General features: G+C 33.7%; 1 protein-coding gene across 1 annotated transcript; it reads left to right on the forward strand.

Moving 5' to 3' along the window:
• The first annotated feature begins 11370 nt into the window (after positions 1–11370).
• On the forward strand, positions 11371–12744 carry LOC115953262 (putative nuclease HARBI1). The gene is made up of 3 exons (XM_031070854.1): positions 11371–11714; positions 11974–12199; positions 12278–12744. Exons 1-3 carry the CDS (start codon positions 11406–11408, stop codon positions 12742–12744), a joined length of 1002 nt encoding a protein of 333 aa, XP_030926714.1. The 5' UTR covers positions 11371–11405.
• The last annotated feature ends 10241 nt before the right edge of the window (positions 12745–22985 follow it).

Raw genomic sequence — 22985 nt, forward strand, 5'->3', positions numbered from 1 at the left:
TGGTTTCGCCGCTTCTCCCTCTCCTTCTCTGGAGGCTTCGGCAAATGAGGATGGCGATGATAGTGCTGATGATGATGATGAGGATGAGGATGCTAGCTCTGCTAGTGATGATGAGATGACGACCTCTTAGTGACTTACCCTTTGTCATTCGTGATAAAAAGGGGAAGTAGTTTTGGAATGATGAGAGTAGTCTTGTATTTAAGGGGAGAGTTAGCATAGGACATTTTTGTTAGGGGGAGTGTTAGATTTTTTAGGGATGTAGTGAGGATTTTATGTACTTCTCTTTTCTTTCTCTTTAGTTACATTATCCTCTTGTACATCGGTCTTATGACCATTTATTTATGACAAACATTGTATTTATATATATTTATATATATATATATATATGATGATGATGATGATGATGATGTATTTTGTTTTTCACCTATCTCTCCATGTGTTGTTTCTTTTCTCTCTTTGTACACATGTTTCTTTATGTATGCAATCTTTATTTTTATTTCACACTAAGATGTATTGATGAGTTTTGTTTAAAGTGTTTCAGAAGACAAGTTGTGAAAATCTATCATGCCATAAACTCTCTTCTTGCAAAGTTTTTCAAGAGTTTGTGTTAGGGTTAGATTTTCTTGTAATTCAACAAGTGTTTATGAGTTTAGTGATTTAAGACTTCACTCATGATTCATTTGTTTGTTGTGGTTTTGTCACGGATTGCCAAAGGGGGAGATTTTTAGGACATATGTGAGAATTTTTAGAGACTTATGTTATGTATATTGGCTAATCCTTTGACAAAACGTGCTTTACTTGTAATTGGTTGGATTGAGGATGGGTTTAGTACTTCAAGGAATAAGAGTTCAAGTTTAATATTGAAACCATGCAAATCTATCCAAGAAACAAGTGAAGAAGTGTTATTCATTAAAGCTTGACAGATAGCTCGACAAAATAATATCTATTGAGGTTTAGTGTTGAAGCTCGGCAGAAGCTGTATCTGTCAAGAATTACGAAATTAGAATTTTCAAATCTGATTTCATGCATATCCATGTGTATTTGTGTAGGGTTTCTTTTCACACAATCCTAAACATATATAAGGATTATTTTAAGGGCCGTCATAGATGATACAACCTGATGCAAAGTGATATTACATGCATATTGTGACCAGAGACAATTTGCCCTAGTTCATCTTTCTCTCTGTAGAAGCTACTACGTCTTTGTGCCAAGGGTTTTGTAACCAAGGAGCTTCTTGATCTTCATTGTTGAATTAATTGAAGAACTTTGCAGCCAACATTTTCCTCAAATTGGTGTGTGTTAGGGTACTTTTTCTACACCAAATTTTATTTGGGTACCACCTATTTACTTTCAAAGACCACTAATAAATTATTGGGTTTTCCCAAATATTTTTTGCTCTATTATTATGTTAGTCACAAATGTTTCATATCTCATTATCTAAATTGAGTTATGATATAAAATATCACAAAAAAGCCCAAAAACTCATATTTTATCCAATTTTATTATCATATTCTATTAAAGTCCAAGAATACTTATACTTGGTAATATTTGAGAAGCCCATGATTCAAGTCCATGGCAAAACAATTTTATCAATGGAATTCAAATCCATGATCAAAGCCCATGATTTAAACCCATGGCAATTTATTTATCCAAAGCCCAATTTTCATTGGCAACATCAAAACCCAATTCTCATTGGCAATATCAAAAATCCAACTTACATTGGCACTATTTAAAACCCAATTCTCATTAACAACATTAAAGTCCAATTCTCATTGGCAATATCGAAAGTCCAACTTACGTTGGCACTATTTAAAGCCCAATTCTCATTGGCAATATCAAAAGCCCAACTTGCATTGGCACTATTAAATGCCCAAGCTAACTACTTGGCACTATTCTATCAAAAGTCCAAGGTTATTAATACTTGGCAAAATACTATATCATAATTATTTCACTTAAAAGTCCGATAATGAACATTACTTTAAATTCTTAAACATATTATTATAATATTACAAGCTCATGGAATTTATGAATTATCTATTCTCAAAACCCATGACAATCATCTTGTAAAAGCCCATGGAAAGTTATGATTGTTAGACCCATGACATATATTTATTTCATGTTATAAACCCATGAAATACATGGACATCATTTGCATTGCAACATCCATAATATACGCCTTCGACACTCATGGTAAATATTCAAACCCACAAGATCATCATTTAAGTTATGATGCGACTATTAGAAACCATGAACATTATTGCAACATGGAATTCATCAAAGTAAATATTATTTACAAAAGTATTTTGAAACTTGTCCTATTGTTTCAAACATTACAACTAATTGCCCAAAGACCCATTGCAAGTATTTATGAAAGGCCTCAAAATATTTACTAATAAAAGTCCATGAGGAATGAAAGCCCATGGCAATATGTGCACACAACCCAGCCCATGTGAGCAAGCCCAAGCAAAAAACACTAGCAAGAGGCAAAGGAGAGTGGGCAAATAGCCCTTGTTCATTCCTAACCAAAAAGAGCAATTAGGTACTCATACAAGGGAACCAAGCCTTTGAGAATGGACTAAGGGCTGTCCCATTAGTTTTCTGCCACCCTCTGCCTGATGTGAACAGTGCCCAAGGGCTATCATATTAGCTAAAGTCAAAAGGATGAAGGGACTCCATCATCTTCCTCAAGACTGCACCTCTAACGGAAGGGGAGTTGAAACCAAACTTCAACAAATTGATACTATAAATGTTAAAAACATTTAATATGTAATTCATGTGCCAAGCCCATGAATCCTAAAGGGAAAAAATTGGAAACATGTGGTTTGGAGGGCATAAAGGGATCTCCAGCGGAACCCCTTGAAGTAGACTAGAACTTAACACCTAGCATAGGGTGTTGAATCTCACTTCTTGGGGGACCGAATCTCAGTTGCAGCATTAGAATTCATTCTTGATACTTACTTTAATACCATTGGCTGAACACAATCTCAGCAATCTTAGCATTTAATGCAAAAAGTTCTAAAATCCCATCATTATCTAAAGAAGCAAGACAACCCCTCAAAGTGGATTTTCCTACTTCTGATAAAAAATCCCAGGAAAGTTAAACCTTGATTCGTCATCCTTGATGAGTCACGCCTTTTTGGATTCTTGTCAATCAATGCTTTTCCCAAGCTCCATTATAAAAACATACACACCTTAGCCCACAAAGGGGAGAAAGCCTCTTTAAAAATTTCTGTCATTAACTACCCTCTATAGAAATTCAATCCCTATTTGCTTTCTTTAAGCTTCCCCAAGCTCTCTTGAGCTCACTCACAACCTTTCTCAGCCTATAGTCACCATAACACCAACATTCACCACCTTGCTTACACCTTCCTACTCCATAAACGTCCCATAATTGACTAGGACAGCCACTCCCTCTGAAACCCTTGGTTTATTTACTACTTTGTTCGTGGTTTAGCTTTCCTTAAGCTCACCACTCATCATCTTCAACCTACACTCATCTAATCCCAGATATTCTTCCCACCCCTCTACACAACCACAACTCAAAAATGTCCTCCAACTAGACATAAATAGCCAATTACTCACAAAAAACTTCAATCTCAGTGTTAATCCCATCTCACTCACTCAAAATAGCCCACATTCACCTTATTCATGCCTTATAATTATACACTCACCAAAATCTTAGTTTAATACTTGCTGCACTGAGCTGGAGATCTTTCTCTCCCTTCATTCCATCCTATTTGTCCTCTTTTATTTGTAACTATGGAGCCTTTAATCATTGTTTTTTATTATTATGATGAAGGATATAATGTATTTTTAACAATTGAATTTTTCCCTCACATTGATGTAATGATGGTTGAAAGTACTATAATTTCCCTTGACCAAGACATACAAGGGCCCCCAGGAGTGAACATTTTCCTAAATTTATTTAATCATTGACTGCTAGACTCTAAGTATAATTTCACCCTTACCGCTGGAGATAATACCATACCACTAGAGGACTGATTTGAACTATGACGCCGTAAAAAGACTAATAATATAACAAACTAACAACACTAACATGTTTATTGGGCTTTATTGTTGTCTTCTTTTTAGGGTGCAGCCTCTATCTCTTACTTGGGTAGACTTACACCACACCGATAGCCTTTGGGCTTTATTTCAAGGGCCCATCGTCGAGTTTCGGCTTGGCTACCCCATATTCTATTTGGGAACATCAAAAATTTTTCCCCTTAATAGTTTGTTAGTCATGTACTAGGATCTGTGCATCATTGGTTTGTCACGTACTGGAAGCCGTGCATTGAAAGGAGAGATTGTCGCTACATTACAAGTCCAATTGGGTATTGGGATAAGGGTTCAACTGTAGGTTCGTATTAGGTATTGGGATTCCTTTTACTTGTAATCGCTTGTTTTGATAATAGTGGATTCTCGAGAGTGGTGACCTTAAATTCACCCGGTGGGATTTTGCCTCGGTGGTTTTTCCCATTCGTAAACAAATCACCTATGTTAAATTTATTTTTCGCTGCATTTAACCTAGTTGGTGATTTTTTTTGCTACCACGCTTATTGCATGTAATTGAATCTAATTAATTCACTTGGTTAATTAATTGATTAAGTTACCAAAAGGGTCTATACATTCTTGGCCTATCAAAAGGGATTAAAAAATACAAACCTTCAAATGTTCACTGTGTCGTTTTCCATTCTAGCGTCAAATATTCCCATCATTCATGGTCCTAAACCTATATTTGAAATACCTTTTTGGTGGGTTTGGATGGCAAGATTTTGGCACGTGGATTTGAATTCGGGTGATGAAAATCTAAAAACTACGTTTGGATGCTTTAAAAAGGGTTAAAGATTTGAATTTGGCAAATCTACCAAAAATTTCAAACCTATAGAATCCTTGAATTTGAAATTATAATATCTAAATTTAGTGGATTTGAAATCATGGAATTTTAAATATATTAATTTAGAATCCAAATCTAAATCCAAATTCAAGTTTTCAAATGCAATCTTCAAGACATCTCAAAAACCATTTAGTCCATGTATCAAAAAGAAAAAAAAACAATTTAGTCCACAAAAAGAATAGGTAAGGTTACTCATGAATCCAAATTAATAACCCTAAAGTGAACCATCAATATTGCAGATGATTTAGAAATAATACAACTTTGATATGTAGATCATTAATATAATATTGATACCCTCTAAGGTTACAATTATTTTATATGCTCATTATGCATTTTTCATTATCTTAAAGAAAATTCAAAACCATTTTTAACATTTAATGAGGAAAACCCTAAATTGAATTTACAGTTTTTAATTTTGCATGGAAGCATATAATTGCTCGATATTATTCAATGAACGAAAACACCTTTTATTAAGCATTGGGCAGAACATAAGAATTTTGTAATATTTTGCACCAGTCATGTTTTTCAATAGGAAATATCTAATCCTTGAACATATTACAATCTCATCTGATATTATCTCAAAATTTGAATATCAATCCAATGGTACTGCAACATGGTAAAAAAAAAAAAAAAGTACCAACCCCCAGAATCATACAATCCCAAACAAAGAAATTTCAAATTCTACAATTAATTCAATCTCTTGATTTGTTTTGCATCTAGTAATGGTGAAGTACTTGTTCATTAAACTGTTTGTACCTTTGCCCATGTGTAGGGGTGGCAATTCGTGTTTGCGTGTCGGGTTTATGCCATGTTGTGTCAACTCATGAGTATTTGACTATATAAGTCAACATTAACCCGATATGTTTACTAAACGGGTCAAGATTTCTCAACCCTAACACGACCCATTTATTAAACGGGTCAGTCATGTCAACTTTTTTATCAGATTTTATCAAAATGGAAAAAAAAAAATTATGTAAAAACAAACAAATAAATATTTTTAATATAAAATTTAGAACTAACGAGTAATTGCATCACAAATAATCATTCAAAACTAAAATATCTCTTAATATCACAAATAATCAATCACAATATGTCAAAAAAATTAAACCACAACAACTAATAAGTTTATATACCTAGACTTTGAAGGGTATATTGGTAAAACGTCATTTAATTAAATGGGTTAGATGGGTCAAACGGGTTTTATGTGTTGAACACTAACTCAACTCATTTATTAATTGGGTTAGTTGTGTTAACCTGAATATGACATGAACTCATTAAACCTCAACCCATAACCTGTTAATTTCGTGTCATGTTATGTCGAGTTTGCGGGTCGTGTCCAATTTTGCCATCCTTACCCATTTGTCACCAAGGCACCTCATGGTGTTCATCTAAATATCTATTGTACCATTGTTTTGAAATATATATATCAATGGAGATTAAATTGATAGTTTCTTTGTTGCATAATCCAATTTATATATACTTTGGCAAGAAGATGTTTAAGAATTAGGAAAAAAAAAAATCTACCAACCCATCTTAAAATAAAAACTGCAGCATATTATCATACTAAATTTGTTGAAATATATATATATATATATATATATATATATATAAACAAAACAAATGTTCAGCTATTTTATCAAATAATTTGCATGCATTTAACAAAAACAAAATTTAACCACCGCACACTCTTGGTGCAGTGGTCACTCCACAAGTATAAATGGTCATTGGGTGTGGGGGGTAAAGGCCGGGGTTCAAGTCTCCAAGAGGGAGTTTCACACACATATACACTTAGATTAGGCTAGAGGAGAAATTCTATCTTGTATTAAAAAAAAAAAACAAAAAACAAAATTTAAAAGATAGAGGAAGATGTAAAGAGAGAGAAAAGAAAAGAAATTAAAGAATAAGAAGTAGAGAAGAAAATAAAAAAGACAAAATACCTTGAGCTTTGTCAATAAGGTAGGAAGTAGTGAAACATACATGTACATTTGAATCTGAAGCACATTTGCTAGAAGGAGATTGCTATTGATGGTGGAAGGAAGGACATGGTGACGTATATAGTTACGCCTCCACTAATGCTACTGAAGATTGGAGCGTCACCTTTGTCAATTGCCATAATGATCAGCTTGGCATGAATAGTTCTTTGTTGTGAATTTTTATTTGTTTCTTTTTATATTTAAAATTGTATATGAGAAGATAGACTGCACATATTTTGGTGCTCCAAAAGTTACACACCTATTAACTTAAAAAATACTCTATTTGGGACAGGGACTCACTATTTTGGTGAAAAAATCTTTGGTTGTGTAGAAAGATAGTGAGAGAGACAGAGAAAGGGCAAGAGGGAGGAGGCAACAATTAGACATGGTAAAATGGGTCAGAATTTTCTGACCCGACCCAACTCGACCCGAAAAATACCTGACTCAAACCCGATTTTTTGACTTGAAGCAAAAACAAGTTGACCCATGACCTGACCCGTGTTTTTTGCGAGTCAACCCAACCCGAACACGAACCATTTTTAAAACTTTTTTTTTTGGTTTAAAAAAAAATAAAATTAAGACAATATTGGTTTAATTGTTTGTTGTGAGCTTTAAAGAAACAATCGAGACATTTACATTACTGCATGTAAATTAATTGAAAGATGAATGGTTGAGCATTCTGTAATGAGTAAAGTTTTTAGATATCAAATAGCAAAGTACATGTCAAGATAATCTGGTTATAATACAGTTAAAAATATAGATCTAAATTGTAGACATATGTGAGAAACATTCACAAGTGTGAAAATAGTGAAGCCAAAGTATCAAATTAACATAAATTATGAATGCTTAGACCTATTTTTTAACAATTTATGTCCAAAATAAACGGTTTTTCAAAATAAATTATAATATTTCATAAAGTGTGTGTTGCTTAACAATGATATGATATTCATAAAAGAGACAATGTATAAATAAGTAAACAATCAAACTTTAATGTATATCTCAAATTGAAATAGAGTGCCAACCACATTGACAATAGATTATAAAATTAATTTTCAAGATTGTAAATTTCTTATATGTTTTCATTTTTTGTCAAATGAATTATCCAATAAGTCATTTGTAATTTTGTTTTATATTTTGGGATGTTGATATTGAGTAGAAATAAAACTTGTATATTTGTTTTACTTATCTTTGTGTTATTTTATTTTAGATAGCAATGTTAGGATTCGTATAATTTTAAAATTATTGAATAAGTATTAATAAGTGTAGTTTATTCTTGATATAAGTGGTGAATTCAAAGTAATGCGTTTTACATCAAGTAATTTGTTGCATGACTTTCCAAATGGCAAATGCGTATTGTTTTCTTTATAAAAAAAAAAAAAAAAATTCATGTGAAAAATACGAGTCAACTTGACCCGACCCGCAACCCGATTGACCCGAACCCGTTTTAACCCGCTTAAAATGACTAGTTTTTGACTTGCAACTCATTTGACTTGCAACCCGATTGACTTGATCCGATCCGAACCTGACCTAACCCGCCCGTTTTGCCATGCCTAGCAACAATACGCACAGGGTTGATGAAAAAAAAAGGGTATATCTCTCAATTTAGTTTCTTATTTTACAGCTCTCTTCTTCTTCTTCTTTTTTTTTTTTTTTTTTTTTTTTTTTTTTTTTTTTGCAATAGCGAGGGAAAAGTAGATAGATTATTTACTTCTATCTACTAAGGCCAAGTTTCTTGTAGCTGAATTAGCATCTCCCAATGTATAGAGACAAAGTACTTGCAATAGTGAGGGAAAAGTAGTTAGATTATGTACTTCTATCTACTAAGGCCAAGTTTCTTGTAGCTGAATTAGCATCTCCCAATGTATAGAGACAAAGTACTTGGAGGTCAGAAGAAAAAAAGGTTTGAATTGCGGGATTAACAGCATATAGTAATTACTTTTAAATAAATGTTACTAAAAGCTCTTTCCAAGGGATAAATTGAAGCAAATTTTCATGTGGCTTTCCAGAAGATTGGGAACAAAGGTTAACTTTAGGTCTTGTGCTAATTATGTGAGTTGATTCATGTAGCGCTTATAAGGCAAGGTGTTTGAGGAAGAGCTTCAATTGTTGCATATGAAGTCATTCATTTTGAAAATTTAATTGTTGTGACAATATGTTAGCAAAACTCAAATTTTTTTTTTAATTGTTTAAAGATTATGATATTTGTTATCAATTTAGAAGTTTTTAGTGAGTGGATGTTGCTTTCAATAAATAGGTTATAAGAAACTATCACAGTAAAATAAATGTTCATATTTTAAATAGATACTCTAAGTTTGTGTATAATAAAATTCTTGTATGAATGAGATTAGTGTTTCAATAAATAGGTTATAAGAAACTATCACAGTAAAATAAAATATTCATATTTTAAATAGATACCCTAAGTCTGTGTATAATAAAATTCTTGTATGAATGTGATTAGTGTATGGCTTACATTTTATAGTACATGGTTTCACAATTTTTCAAATAAAAGTTTGTGAGGACTATGACCCAAGATAATGTATTGGGCCTTGGACCTTGTTCGAGGACACTAACAAGTCCGAGGAGAGAAACACAACTTAGATGATCTACGTTACAAGCCTCATTAGTGGGAGACAAAGGGAAGAAGATCCGAGGAGGAACTCCTCCTCGGACACGGAAGACCCAGACCAAGTGTATACTCAAGCAATTGAAGTACGCCCCCTGAACACGTGAAAATGAAGAAAACTCAAAATATTTAAGGAAAAGTTGCCACCACCACATTAAATGCACTGCAGCTACTTTTCTAGCCGCATTAATGTGGAGAAGACCCCTGAATAGTGCTGCCTTGGCTGCTACAACTCACAGAGAACTAAAATGGGTGTCTGATGGGATAGGTGCTCAAGTGGGGGTCCAGGTGATCAACAAGTGTAAGGTCCATATGATCAGGAAGAGCCTATATAATTTGGAAAAGCCCCAATGAAGAAGGGACAAAAAGAAGAAGAAGAGAATACTGTAGCATGTTAAAGAACCCTAATGTGGTGATTTGTATTTATAAGTAAAATTCTAGTCTCCTCAGACGGAAGGTCCTTTGATCATAATAGTTTTTATTCGTGTTTGATTACTTCTTAACCCCATGCAAGCCGTTACTCAACTCATCTAAACCTAGTTCTTGGACCCATACTCTACAAAATTCATTGTATTGTGCTTTTTGGATCAAGATTCCATATAGTTCAGGCTTGGGCTCCAAACTTTGTCTCTACAAAGTTCTATCTTTAAAAAAATAAATGAAAATTTTATTAAAAAGAATTAACAAAGAATGAAAATTATTATCAATTTCATTAATCAATTGTTTCGGATGTATGCAAGGAAAGATTTTTTTAAAAAATGTAATTATTTCAAATAATTAAGGAATTTCTATTGTTTTTTATTTTTTTTGACAAAATTAATTTAGTCACAAAATTGATTGTAGCCTTAGGCTACAGCTTCCTTTAAAAAAATTAATATTATTACATATTTTGAAAATTTGACCGTTAGATTGTTTGTTTTTTACACTTTTAATACATGTGTCAAATTTTGTATCAATCAGATATTATTTACTATATGATCTATAAGTTTATATTTTATTTATAATTTTAAATTACAAAAACTTTTCAATTAAAATAATTTATTAATGATATAGTTTTTTTTTTTTTGAGAGAATTAATGATATAGTTATTAATCAAATTTTACAAGTAATAAAAATATACAAAGAAAATATAATTTAACGATGGGACGCGTGGATAAAAGCCAAAACTACTTTTGTAGATAAAGGTTATAAGCTTAGCTATAACCACTTTTGGGAGATAATTTTTTTCACCCCTGATACGAGGATCATAAGGAAATTTTAAAAAAAGAAGCCAAAACTAGGCGGGATTTCAGGTGAATTCCCTTCCATTTCCCTCCCGAATTACGCATTCCCCCGAAATCCAAACGGAGGCCTTAAACTGTACTCTCACACTCACAAATCACAATCACTCTCTGCCCTACCGATTGCTTCCTTCCGTTATATCGCCACTGCGCCACCGTTGACCACCGCCGTAAGCCTTATTCTTCTAAACTTCATAGTTAAAAAATTTTAAATAATAAAAAACTAGTTTTTAGATTTGTTCATTTTTTTTTTTTTTTTTTCAAATGCCTGTTTGCTTCCTAAAAAAACTATTGCTTATTTGGATGTATTGCTATTTGCTAAGTATTGTTAAAAAAAAATTTGCAGTGATGGCTCGGCCACCAATGGACCATAGGAGGAGGAGAATGATGGATCAAAGGAAGAAAATTGTTGCGGTGTCGATTTTTCACTTGCATATGTTGCAGATAACGTCGATGATGATGATGATGTTTTTGTGTGCAATGGTGATAGTTTATAGGCAGAGGAGGGTTAGAAGAAGAACAAGAATAGGTTGGGGAGACAAAGTGTTTGAGAGAATTAATGAAAGAGCTGTTAAGATGAATAGAATGGTTTGGATTGATGATGCGGCCGCTATAAACAATGTACGTACGGTATGGATAGGCGCGCGTTTAGGAAGCTTTGTGACATGATTTCTACACATGGGAAGTTAAGGGAGTTGTCAAATGTAGGAATCGATGAGATGGTAGCGTCTTTCCTAAATATACTTGCACATGATGAGAATGATGGAGTTGTAGGACGACAATTAGATTCGTGCAGTGATAGTAGTAGTAGTGGTAGTTATAGTGGTGTTATGCACTTCAATGCTGTGTTGTGTGCTGTACTTCGTCTTCATGACATCCTTTGTAAGAAACCGGAGCCTATACGAGAGAATTGTAGTGATGAGAATTGGAAGTGGTTTAAGGTATGATACCTTTAAATTATTTTATGTATTTTTTAGGGGACGGAGTTTACCTCCAACACACTATTTGGTGATTCAAATGGCTATTCATGTATACTTTTAGTTACATAACTTATTTAATGAATCGTGTGATATAATACACATGGATGGTTTTAGCACATAGTGGTTTAGAGGAAAACTTTGTTCTACCATTAAATTGTTTTATGGATTTTATTTGGATTCATTAATATTGTTCTAATAACATAGATTGTTACTTTGGCAGAATTGCCTAGGTGCATTAGATAGGGCCTACATTCAGGTGACTGTACCGGTTGAAGATTGGCCTAGGTATCGAACTAGGAGCAATGAAATAGCCACCACTGTGCTAGGAGTATGTTCACATGATATGCAGTTTATTTATGTGTTGGCTGGTTGGGAGGGTTCAGCTGCAGATTATAGAGTTTTGAGAAATGCCATTTCTAGAAAAAATGGACTGAAAGTCCCTAAAGGTAACACAATGCTTATGTAACAATGATTTTTGGGTATTTGCGTATTTTTTCCATCTTACAATTTGGCAATTGTGTTAGGTTACTACTACTTGTGCAATGCTTATTACAACAATTGTGAGGGATTCCTTGCGCCTTATAGAGGACAGCAGTACAATTCAAATTATTGGAGGCAAGACCGCCAACCGACTACCCCTCAAGAGTTTTTTAATATGAAGCATTCTTCTGCTAGGAATGTAATTGAGAGAGCCTTTGATCTACTCAAAGGAAGATGGAGAATACTTGGGAGTAGAATCAGTAGATCCAGTTATTCAATTGAGATTCAAGTTAGGATCATATTAGCTTGCTCTTTACTACATAACCATATCATAAGGGAGATGCCAGTGGACTCCCAAGTGAGCATCCCCTTTTCTAACATCTCAGAGGGTCAAGAGTTAGAAGGTGATCATATAACAGATTTGGAGTCATCAGATGCATGGAATGAATGGAGAGATAACTTAGCAAGGGAGACGTTTGACCATTGGAGAGCCTCTAGGCATGAAAGTTGAAAAGGTCTTATTTCTTTTCTGTTTCATTTTATTATACTTTGCCCTCATGTAAATTTGGCAAATTCTAATTCAGTTTGCACTTTTACAATTTTGTTGCTGGGATGGTTCTTATTTTGTAATATGGTATGGATTGGTTTTATATTAGTGCCTTGCTTTCCTTTTCAATCTTAGTGATCTTATTTACTATGATTGTTATCATGCTGTAAGCCTTTTTTCCTTTTATTTTTCATTTACCAATATTTGCACCAAAGAAGAGGAGAACCTTCACAAATCCCTATTTGAGAATTTATTCAAGTTGTGAAGGGATCTTATGGAAAACCATATTTTTTCTCTCAAAAATTTCTGCCTTCAATTTGGAATTGCTTACATGATATTGGATGTCATGAAAGAAATCAGAGGAATCTGTAAAGTAGGACAGAGGCAGTGGATGTGTTTATTTCTGGATGGAACGTGTGTGCTTAATGGGAAGAAAAACAAGTGAAAGGTTTTTGAATTATTGTTGTTAGTAAATGGGCTACAGAAGAAACATGGTAGTACTAATTGTTGGCTTGAGGGGCCTTGGGAAAATAAATTAATTGTGTTTTATTGGCATCCAGAGCAGACAATTTTTTTATCAAGAAAAAAAGCTTGTTAGTGTTAGATGCTGTATGGAATAAAAAAATATTTAGTAAATCATTCCAATCAGGTGGTTTCTTGTTTGGTGCATTGAGAAGTAAAATTATGTTTGATGTAAACACTAAACGTACGGTCAATAAGTTGTGTGAATGAATGCTTCCTACCCTCTTTGGTTCCTTGTTTGTTGCTGCTTAATGAATAATGTGACTAGGAAGGAGTTAAACTACCTTTGCTGGGTACCTGAAATCCCTCCAAGGAGTTGGAAAAGATCTTTAAGGTTCTGAATATTAGTGATGAGCAGAAGGTTTATTTATTTATTTAATTTTTTGCAAGAGATAGTGAATCTGTGGTGGCAAATGATTTGGAAGGTCCTGAATGTTTATGAGGAGCCTGTGACTTGAAAGGTTTATTTTAGGCATTCAATTGCAAGTATTTTTGGGATAGTGTGATCCAACAAAGTGAGGCTTTAACAGAGGTCCACCGTCCAAGTAGTGAGATTTGCAAGCCTATCACATTGTGTTTTATTTGCTGCATACTGCAAGACACGGATGGTTTTTTTAGGGTTGTGAAAAATAAATATTAAAGTTGAGGTAATTGTTTCAGCGATCACTTTATGATTAAATGATTACGAATAGTATCTTGAAGGTTATAAAAAATCAATGTAGTTGAAGTATTGGTTCTTATGATTGCTTTATGATTTGATTATTGATAATAATTTTCTCCTTCAATTTGGTTTAATTGTTGGACCTTCATGCATTTTGGAGTAAAGTTTTTTTCCACCAACTTTATTTACGGTTTGTACCCTTTTATTTTCTCCTTTTTTTTAGTTGATTCTCTTAATTATATATATATATATATATATATATATATATATATATATATATATATATAAATTATGAAGGAATTAACATGCTTGGATTTAGTTGCAAATTCACTTGTGCGTCTCTGGTGCTTTAATTTCAACTATTGACAATGCTGTTCTTAAACAATGACTTGAATGTCCATGCGTGATAACTTCTTAACGACTTAAATGAAATTCTTCTTGTTCTTACTTGAGTTGCCATAATCTTCATCATCTTTCTGCAAAAGAAGCACTGCCTGGTTTACTATTTAATATGCGTGGATTATGAAGTTGAAGTTGATAAAAAAACTCTCTAAAAAGTTGATAAGGTGAAGAAAGTTCGCCTTCAAATATTAAGAGCCGGGTTGGAAAACTTACACATAAAAGAATTCGAATATGTTTTGGATTATTTTTCAAGGGTGTTGGCCATTAGAAATCAATTAAAAAGATCTGGTGAAAACTTGGATGATACTCATGTAGTAGGAAAACAAAAATCCTCTAGTCATTAAATTTCAAGTTTGACTATATTGTTGTGGCCATTGAGAAATCAAAATACTTGAGGTCCATAACTATTGACTAGCTCATGGGATCTTTACAAGCCCATAAAAAATGCTCAACAAAAGGAAGCATTTCTTGATAATAAAGCACCGTTAAACTTGTTTTATTCTATCTTACCCCTTAACTTATCAATTAAAAATAAGATGTTAACAAAACTTGATTACAAAAATATAAAAAGTGATTTGCAACTAAAAAAAAAAAAATAGAAGTAATGAATTCTAAATAAAAATTTATAAAATAAAAATTATTTAATTAATATTCAAATATAAGAGAATTTTTTACTCAAAATTGTCACTTTAGGCCTCAAATCTTATTGAACTGACCCTGGCCTTTGAGAAGGTAAGGAAGCACTTGCAGCATAAACGTGGCTGAGTAAATCAGAACTGGCCAAATTAAATGGCACATAAAAAACATTTTCTACACTCCGTACTCACCATGCATAAAATGTAGGCACCAATTCCCACATTTTTTAAAAATGTCTTCAAACATAAAGGCGCATTGAACATGCAAATAATAACAAAAGTTGAAAAGGTAAAACATGTTAACACAAGCTAGAAAATTGGAGTCACTTGCCATTTATACGCTATAGGTACAAGTCATAACAAATTCAAAGAAAATTTGACTCAACCTCTCCTTAGTGATTCCATCAAACACCCTAAGGACTATGACAAATAAGATAAAATTAAAATGAAACACTTTCAATTCATGGATTCAAAAGGTGCATCACCACTAAAAACAATTACTCCATAAGAGTAAGGAAAAATGAGTTTTTTTAGAACTACACATAACATAGCACTATACTTATCAATCACCTCATTGACTTATTTATAACGTTCAAACAAAATAAATAACCCTCTCATAATTAAACCACACTACCATTAAGTTTTCCATCAAAAGCTTTTTAAGAATGTGAAAGATCACTAACCGACAACATCTAGAGACTCATAATCTCAAATTGCAAGCCCAACATGCTAATATAAAAAAAGATTCACAAGAAAGTTGAGGAGAAAATTGGCCTTTGCCCCTTTCGCCCAAAAAATCCAGCATTTTACCCCATTTTTCAAACTAATTAGAGAAATATCTCTGTTTTGAAATTAAATTTGTAGAAAATCGAGTATGGGGCGATCAAATTAAAAAAAGAAAAAAGAAAAAAGTATGGAACTCAAGTTCATGGAACTCGAGTTCCATTTAAAACGCCACTATAGGGCCCCTGAATGCAGCTATAGGTATGGGGTGATCAAACTAAACTCTAAAAAAAAAAACCTTGCATGAAACTCGAGTTCATGGAGCTCGAATTCCATTTAAAATGCTACTATAGGGCTCCTTGAACGCAGCTATAGGTGTGGGGTGATCAAACTTAAAAAAAAAAAAAAAAAAAATGTATGGAACTCGAGCTCCATGAACTTGAGTTCCATGCAATTATTTATTTATTATTTTTTTTTTTATAATTTTCAGTTTGTTATAACTCGATTGTTCAAAAATCGCGTTTCAAAATAGAGGTATTTTTCTAATTAATTTGGAGAAAAAGGGACAAAATGCTGGATTTTTTTTTTATTTAAGAAAAGGGCAAAAACCCATTTTCTCTAAAAGTTTAATTATGAGGGTAAAGCCTAGCCTCTATACACTCTGAATCCCCCAACATAACCTGCAATGTCTCAGGTAAAAGGCAAGATTCAAAACCCATGCCTCCTTCTACTCCAGGAAACATTGTTAACTCCCTATCTTAGAGTATCTCTAGCAGTTTCTCCAAATTTTTGTACTGTTTGGAGAATGAACAGTGACATTTAGCTTTTACCTACCCATTTTTTCAAATACACTTCCAACAGATTCTTTATCTCATTCAAATATTATTTCTTCATTCATTGTTTATTTTTTTAATCATCATTTATTCTTTTTTTAACAACTATATTTTTGAATGAGAAGTGTTATGTTCACAACATTTTACGCAATACTTTTACAAAAAAATTTATGTGGAATGTTGTTACTAGTTCTAATTTGAACCCACCACTGAAATTATTTTTTTACTCGCCAATATTAACTAATAACAATCTATTACTTAAAATTTATTGTGAAAATATTATAAAAATATTATGGTAGTATTTTTCAATTAGGATTTTTTATTTTTTATATTATTTTTCTTCCTTTCATTTCATTTTCATCCACGTTTCATTTCTTTTTTTCTTTTTTCTTTTTCTTGTTTTTCTCCTCCACACAAGACACACAGCCCCCCCTTCTTTTTTTTTTTTCTTTTTTTTCACCTCAAGAACATTCCAGCGCTTCACATCAGAGAGAGAGAGAGAGAGAGATATCGGCTTGGGCCTCCACCACATGCATCTCCACCGCTGCTCATCGTCGTCCCCACCGATCGGCTTGGGTCAGATCAGCTAGATTTTTTTTTTTTTTTTTTTTTTTTTTTTTTTCATATTTGCTTGTTCTAATTCAACTTTATTTTAAGAATTGGATTTTGTTTTGTGTTTTGTGTTTGGATTATGTGAGAAACGGGGTTAGATCGGCTTTTTTTTTTTTTTTTTTTTCCTTGTTCTGATTCAACTTTATTTTAAGAATTAGATTTTGTTTTGTGTTTTGTGTTTGAATTATGTGAGAAACGGAGAGAATGAGAGAAGAAAAGAAATCCGGAGGAGAGAGAAAGAATTAATATAATGGTAGTTGGGATAATTTTTTAAGCAAAAAAATTAATTTGAAGGTGCTACAGTGTTCTCTAGATTTAGAGAACTACTGTAGCAACTTCAAAAAAAAATTGGAGAATTTGCGCATTTGGAGAAGTTGCTGGAATGTGAACAGTAACATTTGGTGGTCCAAAAATGGCTTTACAGTGGCTGGAGATGCTCTAGTTTACATTTAGGAAGCATTTGATGTTGGATAAAATTTTGGTCCGTTCTCACAATGAAATATGAGTTGTTGTCACTGACATCAATTTCAAAGCGATTTTACGCTGTAGATTATCCAAAAAATAAAAAAATAAAAAAAGTTTTTATGCTGTAACTAGTTTTTTCTTCCAAGTTTTGCGCCTCTTAATTTGTTTTGTCTTAAAATACACTAAGAAACTCATACTAAATGCCCTTTACAACTTCAGAGTTCAGACAGCTTCGATAGTTTTGTTTCGCCTCTTTGGATTGCAGAAGATGTTTACATGAATGTTAGAAAATGAGTGGAAAGGATTTAAAGAATTGGAAATTTGAAGTCGTAACGACTGGTAAGGATTGTCACACTCACATGTCAAAGAAAAGTTTATCTACTTCACACGTAAACAGCATCTAATGCATTTGCAAAATATTATACCCCCGTTGATGTTGTATTAGAGAGCATCCACGATCAGAAATGCTATCCAGCAAATCCATTAAACATACCCAGCAAACCCATTAAAATACCCAACAAACCCAGCAAATCTTGCACAGTATCGGGAAAACCCAAATCAGTCCACCAGCAAACCCAAATCAATCCACTATCAACAACACAACCACCACCCACTGATACACCACCTCGGCACCGCCCCTGATCTGCCACATCTGCCACCACATCAAACCCATGAGCTCCACCAACCCATGAGACCCATGGAGGTTTATTCAAGGGAAAATAGAGAAAAAAAGAAAAGAAAAGGAAGACAGGGACGAGAGAGGGGGAAGGATTGAATGAGAGAATCAAAACTGAAAAAGAAAAAAAAAAAAAGAGAGGAGATGAGAGTGACCAGTAAGAGAGTGAGGACTTGATAAAGTAAACAGTAAAAATACTAAAATATTAATACTTGGTTTTACATTTGAGTTACATCCCTGCTACTTCTAGAATCGCACGGTAGCAATTGTATTTTTATTTTTATTTTTTTATATTTTGCAATAGTTACATTTTACCATGGTTTTAAAAACCGAACCGGACAAAGAACCGTTTTTTTTAGAATTTCCGGTTCAACCCTGGTTTTTGACCGGTTTTTGGCCGGTTTTCCGGTTGTTGACCGGTTTTGGGGGTTTTAACCGGACCGGATTGGCTTCCGATTCCCGGTTGAACCGGTCGGACCGGCCGGTCCGGTCCGGTTTTTAAAACAGTGCATTTTACAACTTTCAAAGGAGTGGCTTGCATCCTCAACCGGTTTTTATATCTTATCTTACTTTACCATCTTAAAAAGTTATTTTATCAATTTTATTATATCATTTTACAATATATTCAGCATCCAAACTTTTATTTTCATATTCTATTTATTAAAATAATATTTCTACACAATAAAATACACTTTATCATTAAAATACATTTTTTTGGATGGCATAGCGCTACAGTGAAATCTCACATATGAAATCGCATTGTAGCGCTACATGTGAGATCGCATTGTAGCGCTATGCCAAAAAAATTTGGCATGTCCCAGGTATAGCTATCTAGATGCTGGAGCAATTTGGGCCCAAATGCCAAATGTACTTTACAATTTGGTATTTGAGAAGCCCACTGTTGATGCTTTATAGCTCAATGGGTGAAGGTTATGCTTGAGCATATATAAAAATAGATCTGCTGAAGGGAAAGACAACTTTCAACAAAATAACACCTTTCTCCAAGATCACACGAGTTTGAGCTGTTTGATTGCCATCAGTTTCTATCCTCGAAGTGATTTATTTTCAGGTGCTAATGATATGTTCCTATTTTGCTCAATGTTTTAGCTTCAAGTTGTGATGTTTTGGTCGCATAAGAGACCGGGCCGGCCCAACATTATTTGGGGCCTAAGGAAAAAAATTTATATAAGACATTTTATACAAAAATATTAATTAAATAAAATTATATAATACTAATTAAATTAAGACTAATTTGATGTAAATACAGAAATTAATGAATAATACTAACTAAACTAAGGTTAATTTCATATAGAATATTGAATATCATAGTTGAACAATAAATTTAAACAAAAAGAACTAAAAAATATATATCATTTTAAAAAAGAAACTTACTTTAAGTTGGATATATAACTATACATAGTTAAGTAAAGTTATAATCTAAATTTTAATTTTATATCTTCTTTTTAAGAGGAAAAAATAGATAAATATTATTTGCTGTATGGGTTTGTAGGAGATTAGTTTACAAAAATTAAAGTCTCAAACTATTAGTGGAGATTAGTCATCATTGATCTATCACATTTGTAGCAGTTTTTTTGAAACATTTTAGGATTTCAATTGGGTTAAATTTCTATTGGTCTCCTATTTTGGAAGTCTTCTTAGAAATGAAAAGGAAAAATACTAAAGATATTACAAAATATTCACAATCTAATGTGATAAAAACTGTAATTGATAAATTTCAACAACCAAATTTATAAGTGTTTGAATTACTTTTTTATGTAATTGGTGATATGTCAATTTATAAGCTTCTAATAAAATTTGTAATATCTTTAACATTACTAAAAAAAGTGTTCAATTATTTAAAAAATATTATAATTTTATAAAATTTTGGGTCTTTTATGATGGAGGATGAGGTCTTTTTTTACTAGGATATTTTTTTTTGGGGTTAGGCCTAGGCCTAAGTTGCCTGGCCTTGGGCCGGCTCTATTTAAGAGATGATGTTCTTTCAAGCAAGCAAACTGCTGCTTTAAACATGCATCCTAGGTGTGTTTCTTTTCTTTCTGCACGCCTCTTGCAGTTGAAATAATGTGCAACCGTCATTGCCCTATATACTTTCTCGTATAATATCTATTTGAGATGTTATGTTATGGTCACCTGTTATACCAAATTATGTCAAATAAATAAATGAAACTTTTCCGCTAAGAGTTTTGTAATTCAACAACATTATTCTGCCCCTTATGAATAACTTGGATTCAAACCCAGATTTGAAACTTGGTACTTTTTTTGTAATGTGTGAGTTTTGCTGGGTTAGGAGATTGTTAAACTCATAGCTCATGTTGTTGCCAAATTTGCTGCTTCTTTTGAAGTTATTTTCTATTGTAATTACCTGCTCCTATCTTGGACGCTTGCAGGTTAGATTATACACTACCTTATATTGTTAATAAAGTTTCAGTTTATCAAAACATTCATGAGTCCAAATTCTCCTCAACCACCTGTAAATAAAATAATATATATATATATATATATATATATAAATCTTTTTGAATAAAGAAAATGGGTAAATAATTTAGGATAAGATACGGGTCTATCTAGTTGCATTGAAACTTTCAAAATGATGACATATATTTACTTTTAGACGTATATCACTATCGTGATGACCCAGCCAAGTCCATGATTTTATGGATAATCCCCCAGGTGCAGATATTCTGATAGCTAGGAGTGGGTCTTACAGTGTCCAGTTGCAATTCAACTTTTATCACTTCCCCAGGTGCAGATATTCTGATAGCTAGTCTGTGACAATATGTGCTAAAGCCTCTTGGTGGGCCTCTGTCGGCAAAGCACAAAATAAGCCGAATTGTCATATATAGACAGATCACAGCTGTGAACTATATTTGGAGATGAATTTAAGACCCACCCATTAACCACCTATTTGGAGAGGAATTAGTTGCTTGCACGCAAAAGTGTTATGGGTGTTATAGATGATTTGCTCAAATAAATTTAGTCATAATTTTTAGTATATTTTTATTAATGAAATAGATTTTATTAAAAAAACTATACTAATTGTAAGGTAAATTAACAGAGAGTAAAGTTTTGCGAGGTGGGGCGGGGATTTGCAGGGCCCCAAGGGCCAGGGATGGGGTGAGAAAGTTTTTTCTGTCATGCGGGACGGGACGAGAATGAGATAAAACAAAACCATGCGGGACGGAGACAAAGACCCTATCTTTCGGCCATGCTCCGCCCTATTGCCATCCCTAACTAATCGGCATATATAGAGATTGGGGAATGGGGAGGGTGAGATTAATTGACTCATTACTATTATGATGATCGTACTTTGCACATTTTATGTGTATTGTAATAAAAAAAAGTGTTATGGTTGATTAATGATTTTAATATGCTCACTGCATGTTTAATGCATCCAAAAGAAAATGGCATAAAATACCTATTTTTTTCAGGCAACCTATTTTTTTTGTTGAGTTTGTAGTACAACTTTCTTTGTTGGAGACTTGGAGTTACTTTTCCTAGCTTCTATCGTGTCACAGGGTCAATTTTTCTCTTAAATTTTCTGCCTGTGATGGCACTAAGTTGACTGACTTAGTCTCAGCCAACACTTCAAACTCACACACTGCAGGAACACTTAGAATAGATCTATTAAGGGAATGCACACACACACACACACAGCACATATAGTATTTACAGGGCACCAACCCCAACCTTTATTACTCAATATCAAGTACAAAGGAAGTTTGGAGAATACACATGAAATTCTCTAAGCAAAATAATACACTCTGCTGTTGACAACCCAAACAGCCTAGGATAAATATACCGAATTAACTGTCACAGCATTTACTGCCAAGTAACTGCCCCTTGTCCAGGACTTGCTGCCACATGTGGTCTGACTTAGGACACCTTCAACTGAGGCTGCTTTGGCCTGCTTTCCACGTTTCCAGCCCCTACACAGCAGGTCTGAACATCCACAAAGTCAGGAACTGTTTGGTAACTGTTGATAACTGTCGATGCACACTTTGCACATGCCAGCCCATTAGTCAGCATATCATCCTGGGGCTTCTGCCCATGTTCCAGCAGCCCACACATGATAGTTCCACCATGTTTTAGAAGTCTTGGCCCTCTGCCCAAGCCTTTCTCATTAGCATCACAGCCCATATAACATGTCCATCTGCAGCACGCTAAGTAACTGCCATTAGCGCACTCATACAAGTCCATGCATTTAGTCAGCACCAACCAGCCCATGTCTTGCACATCATATCATCATCACAGCAGCCCAGCACTGCCTTGCACCCAAGCCACCAAGCCCACATACAAAACAACCACTAACCAAGCCACCATGTTGTGCACTAACACGTAGGGTCAGCACCACCTGCTGTTGCCCATCATCAAAATCTGTCTCTGCCCACCATGACCCTCCTCTGCCATGGCCTTGGGGCATCATGTGGAGCAAGGTGCTTTCACATGTTGCCTCTCATCATGCTCATCAATTTGAATCCAAAAGGGAGATCGAGCTTGTCTCCCTCAAAGACCAATTAGGAGCTTCACTAGATAGGCATGAGGAGCCATTGGTGTCTTGAGAAAACATTGAGCCATGTGACTGGCCTGATGTTATCCAAGTACTCCAATTCCTCATGCCATCATTAGCAACTTGTAAAGCTCCTAACATATCGTAT

Source organism: Quercus lobata, chromosome 7 (genome assembly GCF_001633185.2).
Source record: "Quercus lobata isolate SW786 chromosome 7, ValleyOak3.0 Primary Assembly, whole genome shotgun sequence".
NCBI classification, from domain to species: domain Eukaryota; kingdom Viridiplantae; phylum Streptophyta; class Magnoliopsida; order Fagales; family Fagaceae; genus Quercus; species Quercus lobata.